This window comes from Mesoplodon bidens, assembly GCF_964165515.1.
Source record: "Mesoplodon bidens genome assembly, chromosome: 18".
In the NCBI taxonomy this organism is placed as follows: domain Eukaryota; kingdom Metazoa; phylum Chordata; class Mammalia; order Artiodactyla; family Ziphiidae; genus Mesoplodon; species Mesoplodon bidens.
Window position 1 is genome coordinate 20202608 of NC_138175.1, and position 8338 is coordinate 20210945.

The 8338-nt window shown below is 48.2% G+C and overlaps 1 protein-coding gene across 4 annotated transcripts; it reads right to left on the reverse strand.

Annotated features, from left to right (window-relative positions):
- Nucleotides 1-2076: 2076 nt before the first annotated feature.
- On the reverse strand, nucleotides 2077-7426 carry PDP2 (pyruvate dehydrogenase phosphatase catalytic subunit 2). Of its 4 annotated transcripts, none has more exons than XM_081217011.1 (2): nucleotides 7386-7426; nucleotides 2077-5095 (listed from the first exon to the last, which is right to left on the reverse strand). In XM_081217011.1, exon 2 carries the CDS (start codon nucleotides 5039-5041, stop codon nucleotides 3449-3451), a length of 1593 nt encoding a protein of 530 aa, XP_081073137.1. In that variant the 5' UTR covers nucleotides 5042-5095; nucleotides 7386-7426; the 3' UTR covers nucleotides 2077-3448. The 4 variants fall into 4 exon arrangements, with proteins under 4 accessions (XP_081073137.1, XP_081073138.1, XP_081073140.1 ...); XM_081217012.1 differs by having other exon boundaries at nucleotides 7304-7390; XM_081217014.1 differs by lacking the exon at nucleotides 7386-7426 and adding an exon at nucleotides 7182-7294.
- Nucleotides 7427-8338: the final 912 nt, after the last annotated feature.

Here is an 8338-nt window from a genome sequence, read left to right on the forward strand (position 1 = left end):
TCCCACACGCGGCGGAGTGGCTGGGCCCGTGAGCCATGGCCGCTGGGCCTGTGCGTCCGGAGCCTGTGCTCCGCAAGGAGAGAGGCCACAACAGTGAGAAGACCGCGTACCGCAAAAAAAAAAAGAAAAAAAAAAAGAAACCAAATCTCATTTTTCCTCTCTTATTTACAAGTTTCATTTAAATACCTCTCATGGTTAGAAAATCAATGTCAAAAAAACATTGGTATACAGTTTACAATACAAATGTCAGTAAATATTAAAGAACATGGTTAATAATTTTTCCAAGTAAATGTTTGATAAGAAATATTTTCCAGGAGGCCAGTTAAACTAAACATCAGGTGCCCAAGGCATCGGGAACAGAGCCTCAGCCTGCTCAGGAGACTGTCGCACTGCAGTCCATGTGTGTCTTCCACTTGGTAACAAACGTGGCAGGCAGCTCACAGGAAAAAGCGGTGCCACCAGCCTTTATTCCCCAGCCTCAAAGCCACACCAGGGCGTTCTCTGCTATGGGAGTCATGTTCAGAGACAAATGAACCACTAACAATGAAACTAGGATAGCTCAGTTTCAGGATATCCTGATTTAACCTGGGAAGTTAAGGTTTCCCCAAAATTGTCAAACGAAAAATAGGTCACTAGAGGCTGATGGATGAAAGAGTCAAGCTAGACTCATTCTGAATACACTGTCGTGTTCTATACAATTAATTATTCTATTCTTTAATTCAAGTTTGAGCTGTTTCTATTTCCCTCATATAAAAGGTGTCAGCTCAGTTGTGTCTAACCTAAGTCTTAACCCACTCGATCTTTTAGGCCAATCGTACTTCTGGGAAAAATATGTTTATATATTAACATACCTCAAAGTTTACACTTTCATTATAATAAATTAGCTTTAATGTCACAAATAACATCTCAGAAAACTGAATAAGTAACTTGACCTAGTATACTAACTTGAATTTAGAACTTCTCTACCCATTTTGACCAATCCCCAGAATCAGCAGAACTGTGTTATTTACATATAAAACAATATCTAAAATATGCCAATATTACCATTTCTTACCTAAAACAGTAAATATGCTGTTTAAAGCACCAAAGCATACTTTATTCAAAAGTGACACCCTAAACATTAAAGATTCAATCTCATTTTTTTAGTTCATTTCAGAAGTCTCAATATCAGAATCTTTACATAAAAGGAATAATAAGTGTTTCGGAAGACCTGACAAGTACCACCAACCCCCTCTCAAATCCCAGTGTCCTCAAGTGGTAGCCCATGTGCCTCAGGAAGGCCAGTGACAGCAGAACTGTGGTCAGGGAATCAGACATGCTGGGGTTTAACCAGGAGGTGCTCCTTAGAGCATTCATGGCAAGAGCAGACAGAGTTCACAATGGAAAAAGGCAGACAAGAAACCAGCCTTTCCTCTCTCTCAATGTACCAATTAGAAAGCAGGAAATCTATTAGGCTGAGAAAAAACACAGATACCCTTGAAGGAACAGATGGGAAGTCTGTATTCTCTCAACTGTCCCACAGGTTACTTAATCAGATATAATTATGACCTAAGCTAGGCTCCAAAACAGGATTCAGACACTGTAATCCCGGTAAATGAGAGAGTGCACCAGGGTTTAGCTGGCATAAAGAACAAGCATGTCAGACAAGCAGTCTTCGGCTCTAGTAACAAACCGTCATGCAAGCTGAATGATAGGGATTCACGTTTTATTTCTGAGTTAAGATCTAGGAGATCAGAAGGAAGATTAATAGTTTCAGAATAAAAGGAGCAAGGCTTAAGCACTCAAAGGAGAATTTCTTAGATGAAGCCATATCAGTAAATGCACAGGGAAATACCTGCAGGCTAGAAGTTTCTCAACACTGGAATGTCCTGAATGTGAACAAAAATGTGGAAGTCAAACCTAGCTATTTGCTTTCCTTTCAGTACGGAAGGGGGTGAGGAGAGTGATCAATGAAGACAGTGCAGGAACATAAAAAGTGTCAGTTTTGTGGGATTATATTTGTGTTTCCATTTAGGGACACATTTCCTGTTGTTTAAATGCTACAGCAATTCAGAACATGAAATTCGTCCCCCCAGAAAGGATCCACATGGTTTAATTTTCAAATAAACACAGACTGTGCAGCCCACAGAAGCCAGTACAGGTTACATCTGTTTTTGCCCCAACTCCTATACTAAATAAGGCCTAGTTCCTGAGGAGTAGCAATGGCCATTTATCCCACAGTCTATGGGCAAGTGTCCCATCTGAAAAATCTCACTCCTCCCTCTTCCCCACTGCCCCTTGGGATGCAGCTAGGGAGACTTAGTGACTGTTCTCAGGTCCTTCATGTTTTTACCTCTCCAGATTCAGGCTGAATTTTAAGTCTAGAATCCACTGTATAAGCAGTCCTGCCTAAACTGTCTGTCACAATTACCACATGCAATCTTGAATTTTCTCCTTCCCTGCAACCATGTGAATTGGGAGCATTCTTTCTAGACAGTATTGTACAGTCAGCAGCAGGGTGAGGGAGTTCAGCATAGCAGAGGGGGAAGAAACATTAGGTGGAATTAGAAGAATGTTTGAGAGGTATAATCAGAAAGGTTAAGTGCTATGAGTAAATCTGCAGAGATTTACTAAACCCTGGAGGAAATTTTATTAATGCAGGAAAGGAGTTAAGGCTCAGACAGAAGTAACCTCCTAGCATGGCTCAAAGGTTCAGGGGGTGGGACTCAGTGGAAAGGCCCGAAAGCTGCACAAATAAATTCAGCTGGTCCAGAGGCCTGGCCACCTTCACCCTCAGCTGAAAACCAAGAAAACTCATTCCAAGCATGCTCGCTTAGAGCAGCCCTGTTTGCAACTTTGAGGACTCAATTTTAAAATAAACTAAATCGGAACGAGAATGCAGCATTACAAAATGTTTTCACAAGTAAAATCACACACACAAAAAAGTTGGAATATTGCATAGAAAAGTGTCCTGTAATATGCTTTGTAAACCTAGGTCTTTAGGAAGTTCAAAAAAAAAAAAAAAAAAAAAAACCTCCCTTCATAGTCTAGAAGGCCATGATTACGAATTGAGAATTACCAATTCGCAGATTTTTGTATCAAGACCCCAGAAGATCCTGAACTTCTTCTTTTCCTTAGAATCATGATTAATTTTACACTTCGCAGGCTCAGGCTGACACAGTTTAACAGTGTCTTTATAAAAGGACTTGGGTTACCCGAGCCCCAGCCAAGTCTACGGTCTCTGTGTTCCACTATTTCTGCGTAGAAGAGGTGACCAAAACATGCAGGGACATAAAATCACTACTATTGTTTTTAATCCTAGGCTGTTTTTTCTCTCACGTTAGTCTATTACTAAGCAAGCTACATCTGCCTGCCCTTTAACAACAAGGTCTAAATAGCCAGTTTAAGAGTAAGTGAAAATGTCTTAGAAGAGCATTGAAGTTAACCTTGGCAACAGGATGGGAGACTCTTAACTCCCCTTGTAAGATGCACCAATCGAGTCTGAGTTAAAATACACCACAGTGACAGAGATATCATCCCTGTACATCCTCGCCAAGTCCTCCGGCAACGTCAGCATCGCCGACAGCCGCTCAGGCTCCATCTCCCCGTACTCGTTGCTCCCTATGGCGTATCTGATCAGACGTGTGGCTGCGTTTTGGTCGGTGGCGTGGAGCCCCTGGGCTTTCCTCTGCAGCAGCAGGCTCTGCATGAGTCCCAGGTTGGCGGGTCTCTGGGCCAGGTCTGGCTTGTGCCGACACACTTCAGCCAGGTGCTCCACCACCAGCCTCACCACATCCTCATTGCCCAGCACATCCCACAGGCCGTCAGAGGCCAGCACAAGGAACTTATCCTGGGGCCTCAGCCTGTGGTATGTGACCTCAGGCCTGGCCGTCAGGTAAGGTGGAGTGTAGTAGTGTGGGGGGGTGAACTGGTAAATGTTGAGGGCCTCGGTGTCAAAGCCCCGCTCCAGGACACTGCGCTGCAGCTCTTTACTCCACTTCAGCTGGACGTCCCCGAAGGCCCTGCAGGGCATGAGGACACCCAGCAGCCTGTTGTCCATGATGATTGTCCTGTGCTCTGACTCAGGATGCTCTCTCTTTAGCCGTGAGAGCTCGGTTGGGTTCCAGGCATTGTGGTCCTGGGTGAGGGGCAGACAAGACCACATGCCATTGTCCTCCTGGACACCAAGGATGGCCCGGCAGTCACCAGCGTTTGCCACATGCAAGTGAACTCCATCGACATGGGCCATGCAAGCTGTTGCCCCTGAGAAAGCAACCTGGAGTGAAAGGTTCCTGGTCATCTCATCTTCCAGGGCGGCCTGGATCTCTAGCGAGATGTCAGAATCCAGCCTCTGGAAGGAGTACATTAATGCTTCCTCAATGCTCAGCCCCATTTCCATGTGCAGGTTCAGCAGCTCCTGCCAGTAGACACGGAGGTGATCAAGGTGCACTGACGTGACATCCTTGTAGATACTGTCCCCTGGGTGCTTGAGCCACTGCAGAATGGGCAGCAGGGGCTTCATGCTTTCCATCGCCCCCTCCATCTGCTCCAGAGTCTGCTGGGACATCAGTGACACTGCCACATAGTAGAAGAGCCTCTCGCTCACCGCTTGAGCACATGCGTGGCCACCATGTCCATCGAAGACGCCAAACATCAGCCCATTGGTCTGCAGGCAGGCGGCTACACCTCCCCGGTCCTCCACTGGGAAATTGGCAGCCAGCTGGTTGCTCTCAAACCGCAACACCGAACTTGGGACTCCACCGACAAGGTCAAGAATCTTGTGGGCGGACTCACCGGCTCGCAGCACTTCATTTACCTGCTCAGGGCTGAGCGGTAAGTGGAAATCATCTTCCTCTGTTGACGTGTGTCTATACGCTTTCTGCAGAGCAATGCCACCACATGAGGCACTGTTTTTTAGGGTGACTGGCCCCTGGGGAAAGAGCCTCCATTTTGATTTAATCCTATTTGAGGCATACCTTGAATATAAACGTTGTCCCCCTTGTAATGTGGCAATGCTGTTTCTTGCAGAATTGAAAATCCAGTAGGACACAGTACTTGACATTCTGAAACTGTATGAGCAAATGTGTTCCTTCAGCAAAAAGGGTTTTTTTTAAACCTGAAAATTTAAGAGTTTAAGAAAGTTTTAAATTTATTTTTTTAAAAATAATGACTTCTGAAAACACTTAATCTCAAAATACTTAAGCAAGTCTCCGTACCTCCCATTATAATATATAATCACATTTCAGAAAATGGGTTTTTAAACACTCTCTGATCTTAAAGAGTCACTGAGGGCTACCCCCAGGGGCCACCTTTTCCTCCTTCCCAAATCCTTCCCCTTGCCAGGGCCCTGTGCCCAGCTCCCATGTTCACTCTCCCCAGTAGGCTTTAAGTGTTCATTTAAATATAAGCTCTTTCTTGCTCCCCAGCTATCTTGGTGGCTGCTCTCTGTTGGACGCCATCCAGCACCTAAACCAGGAAGATGGTGGCAGCAAAGAAGACGGAAAAGTCGCCGGAGTCAGATCAATTCTAGGCTCCAGCTGGTTATGGTAAGTGGAAAGCATGTGCTGGGGTACAAGCAGACTCTGAAGATGATCAGACAAGGCAAAGCGAACCTGGTCCTCCTCGCCAACAACGGCCCAGCCTTGAGGAGATCTGAACTAGAGTACTACACCATGTTGGCCAAAACTGGTGTCCGTCACTACAGCGGCAATAATATTGAATTGGGCACAGCATGAGGAAAGTATTACAGAGTATGTACACTGATCCAGGTGATGATTAGAAACAAGCCAGAAGAAACTGGTGAAAAGTAAATCATGTAAAATTTTTCTTTAATAAAGCTGGCCAGAGCTTGTTCTACATGTATGTAAATGAATGCCTCAAACATTGGCTAAACATGGCAATTTCAGAGGCCCAAAAGCACACTAGGTATGATACTAGCTGTCTAGCAGCAGACACACTACTTCACTTGCCTGAGTTCCAGTTGTCCATCCGTGGAATGGGAATATTAGTTTCATAAGGTTTTGTGATGGTTTAAAGAAATATAACCCTTCGGCTCCAAAAAAGGTATTATTACTTTTATCATTAGGTGTATCATTGGGGATTAGAGGTTGTTTCCACTGTCTCTCTACTTATAAAATACGAAACTGGAACGCCTAACACCTCAACCTTTCCCCTACTTAGGTTTTAACCTACTTATTTCCCAAGGCTGGCATCAGTAGGTCAAAGGGTGTAGACTCATATTGCCAAACTGAGTTCCAAAAGGTTCACATCTGCCTCCACAAGGGCATGAAGGAAGCAGTTTCTTAGCACTTTCAACAGCCTCTGGTGGTATTTTTCCTCAGACAAAAAAAAAAAGCTGCTCTGGGCTTCCCTGGTGGCGCAGTGGTTGAGAGTCCGCCTGCCGATGCAGGGGACACGGGTTCGTGCCCCGGTCCGGGAAGATCCCACATGCCGCGGAGCGGCTGGGCCCGTGAGCCATGGCCGCTGAGCCTGCGCGTCCGGAGCTTGTGCTCCGCAACGGGAGAGGCCACAACAGTGAGAGGCCCACGCACCGCAAAAAAAAAAAAAAAAAGCTGCTCTATTTTCTATTTTCTCTGGTGACCCGGGAGGAGAGTTTCCACGTGTTTTCAGATTTCGTTTATGAATCCTGCCCTCCTCAAGTTTGTCTATTGGGGTGTGGAGAGTGCCCACACTTGAGGACCGCCCCCTCTCCCCAGCCCACCCCGCCGAACTACGAATTGGTGCGGTCGGGCAAGGCGTGCAGAGGGCGCCTCCCCGCGCCCCCCAACCCCACCCCCAGCCCTGCAGAGATGACAGGCGGCGATGCACGACGCAAGGCGCTCTGCCGCAGACCGGACCCAAACAATTTCGCGTATCTAAAGAAAACAGATCCCAAAGTCAAGCCTCACAGATAAGAAAGAGCGCGGCCTCCGAAGTCCAGCAAGCCCTATCTCCCTCAAACCCTGGCGCGGCCACGTCCCTGAGCCCCAGCTTCCGGGTCTATAAAAAAGGGTAATTCAGTTGAGATGCTGAGCTCACAGAGGGTACTCCGAGGGCTGCAACAGCAGAAGTCCCGGTACGCAGCCAAAGGCCCTGAGCAAGGCCGCGAGCCCACGTGGCGCGTGCGCGCGAGAGAGGTGACCGTAGCTGTGACCAAGGTTCTTCTCCGTCCGCCGCGGGCCCGCCCCCTCACCTCACCTCACCTCCACTCTCCACCCCATCACGTGAGCCGATGCTGCGGACCGGAGCGGACCCGGCGAGGTTAGAGGTTTTCACATCCCGCGCTCAACCCCTTCCCTACATCGCACCCTGGTCCTCCTCTCACCCGCTTGCGCCAAAGCCGCTGGGTCCGTCAGTCAATTCTGCGCCAGCCTACGGTGCCGCGGCTGCCCCCACCCCGGACTCACCTCCCTGAAGGGACCTCTTGTGCTGATCCAGCTAGAGAAGGAAGCATCCTCTCGCCACCCTTTATTGGTTCATCTGTGGAGGCGGGCCCCTGACGGACAGCGTAATTGCTCAATGGCTGAGGAGGACGAGAGGGCGGGATCCAGAGGGGCCCAATCCGGTTCCTCCCCCTCCCCCGGCCATCCTACCCAACCTTTACCCCCACGTCCCTCAGGCTCTGACCTTGGGTAGGCTCGGCGCCGGGCTTTGGGACCCGGCAGTCTTGCCGCTGAGCACCCCCACCACGTGACACCCCCCCTCCCCGTTCTGCGCACCCCAAACCGAGCAACCTCTCCCATTCCTCACTGTTGTTAATAATACCCCACGGCTTCCTCTCCATTTCTGTGCTGACCAGTTCAGACCCCTCTCCTAGGCGCCACACCCTTCTGTATCCACTTGGACGCCTCCCTCTGGAGGCCCTATGTACACCTTAAACATAGTTTGTCTGGAACTCATCTTTCTGCCAGACCTGCTCTTCCTCTCCTCCCCCAACCCAGTAACGGCCCCATCATCTGCTCAGAGACCCAAGCCCCAAGCCTGGGAGTCATTTTGACTCCTCTTCCCTCACCCCCACCCGTCTCCTGTCTGTTATCTAATCCTGTTCATCTCACCTCCTAAATATCTCGCCAATCCAACTATTTGCCTCCAGCTACCCTCCCACTCCACTGCAACCTTCTCATCTGGTCTCCCCACCTGTGACTTCAACTTAGCCCTAGTTGCTCAGCTTCTACAGATCAGGTAGGGTGACCCTTCTACAGCTCAAATTGCTGCTATAAAGTCTTCATTGGCTCCCCATCAACCACTGGGCCTTAAACTGACAATTACATTGGCATGGCCACTGATGGTTACCTCAATAGTTAGTGGTTGGTACATTGAGAAAGGCTGAGAACCAGGACACCAGATATTTCCTCAGTCC

Coding starts and splice junctions, on each gene's coding strand:
- PDP2 (XM_081217011.1), bottom strand. CDS start 5,041: ATGTCAAGTACTGTGTCCTACTGGATTTTCAATTCTGCAAGAAACAGC.